This window comes from Olea europaea, chromosome 20 (assembly GCF_002742605.1).
Source record: "Olea europaea var. sylvestris chromosome 20, O_europaea_v1, whole genome shotgun sequence".
Classification (NCBI taxonomy): Eukaryota; Viridiplantae; Streptophyta; class Magnoliopsida; order Lamiales; family Oleaceae; genus Olea; species Olea europaea.
The window spans coordinates 14,764,077-14,765,358 of record NC_036256.1 but is presented as its reverse complement, the minus strand read 5'-3'; the positions used below and the strand labels follow the sequence as shown (position 1 = coordinate 14,765,358).

At 35.6% G+C, this 1,282-nt stretch overlaps 1 protein-coding gene across 1 annotated transcript in view; it reads right to left on the bottom strand.

Moving 5' to 3' along the window:
* Window positions 1-601: 601 nt before the first annotated feature.
* The window catches only part of LOC111369105 (probably inactive leucine-rich repeat receptor-like protein kinase At5g48380), a 1,073-nt gene continuing 392 nt past the window's right edge, over window positions 602-1,282 (bottom strand). The window contains exon 2 of the mRNA XM_022990587.1: window positions 602-1,146. Coding sequence (XP_022846355.1) covers window positions 602-1,146 — 545 coding nt within the window. The remainder of the gene's footprint in view (window positions 1,147-1,282) is intronic.

Sequence of the window (1,282 nt, the reverse complement as noted above, 5' to 3'; positions counted from 1 at the left end):
ATATAGTTTACCTATAAAACATAAAATACAACAATTTAGGAAATTGCTAAAACTATTTTAGGGCCCCGAATAAGTGTATAAAAATACACTTATCAAACAAATCAGTTAAGTGCCTAAAAAATAGCATTATGAAATGGTCATGATCTTAACAGTCACTTTGACTTCTTTATTGCCTAAAGAATAGCAACAAATAAAACTGATTTTCGGCAGTCCGTTAGCAGCTTCATGAGTCATGTCAGTCAATCAAGACGCTTCTATACTTGTAACTTTTGAAGCTTATGTCCAATACAGGCAAATGAAAATTAATAAAGCTATTTAAGAACATGAAATAATACTCCATATTAGCACTCTACATATATTATATTTCCAGTTGGGATAAAGATACAAAATAAACAGTGCAGTAATCTAAACATAAGAAGATGACAGAAAGGGGATATGTAATATCCGGACTCCTGACTGAACAATGATATTTTCGAAGAGGATTGCTGAGTTTGCTTCTATGGCTCAATAGTGAGATATTGCACACACTAAGACAAGTAAACGTTTGAGTAGATGAACTTGGAAGACCAACAAAATATATAATCATATATGGATTATGATTTCACTCATCGTATTTGTCACTACATCTTTTCGTAGATCTCCATGGATCTCGAGAGACGATAAGTTCCACTAGTTGATCAGCATCACCATGGTCGGATGGCAAGATGTCATCTTCTGTTGGGAAATTATACCGTTGTCCAATAGCTTTCAAAATCTGGTACACTTCAAACATGGTAGGCCTCTCTTTAGGATCTGTCAGCACACAACTACAGGCAACATTAAGAAACTCGGAAAGCTCATCATCATAACCTTTTCCCACCAAGAACTGATCAATTGCATCCTGAAGTTTATAGTTTCCAGCGAGCTGGAAAATCCAATCCGCTATATTACCATTAAACCTTTCAGGGGCTTTAGCCACATTGGTCGGTCTCTCGCCTGTCACTAACTCAAGAAGCACGACCCCAAAACTATAAACGTCCCCTTTTGGAGTGGCCAGCAATGTTCTTACATATTCTGGAGCAACATAGCCCATGTCCCCAAATTCACCATTTACATAAGTACCTAAATAAGCTCCGATGGGATTCATGAGACTAGCAAGTCCAGAATCTAATATTTTGGGTTCATAATCGACATCCAATAAGATGCACTTGGAATTTATGTTTCTGTTGGAATTAATTGAATTTGATTTGGGTTTAAAATATTAAATGTAATATTTAATGATATGGGTCATTGCAATTAATTT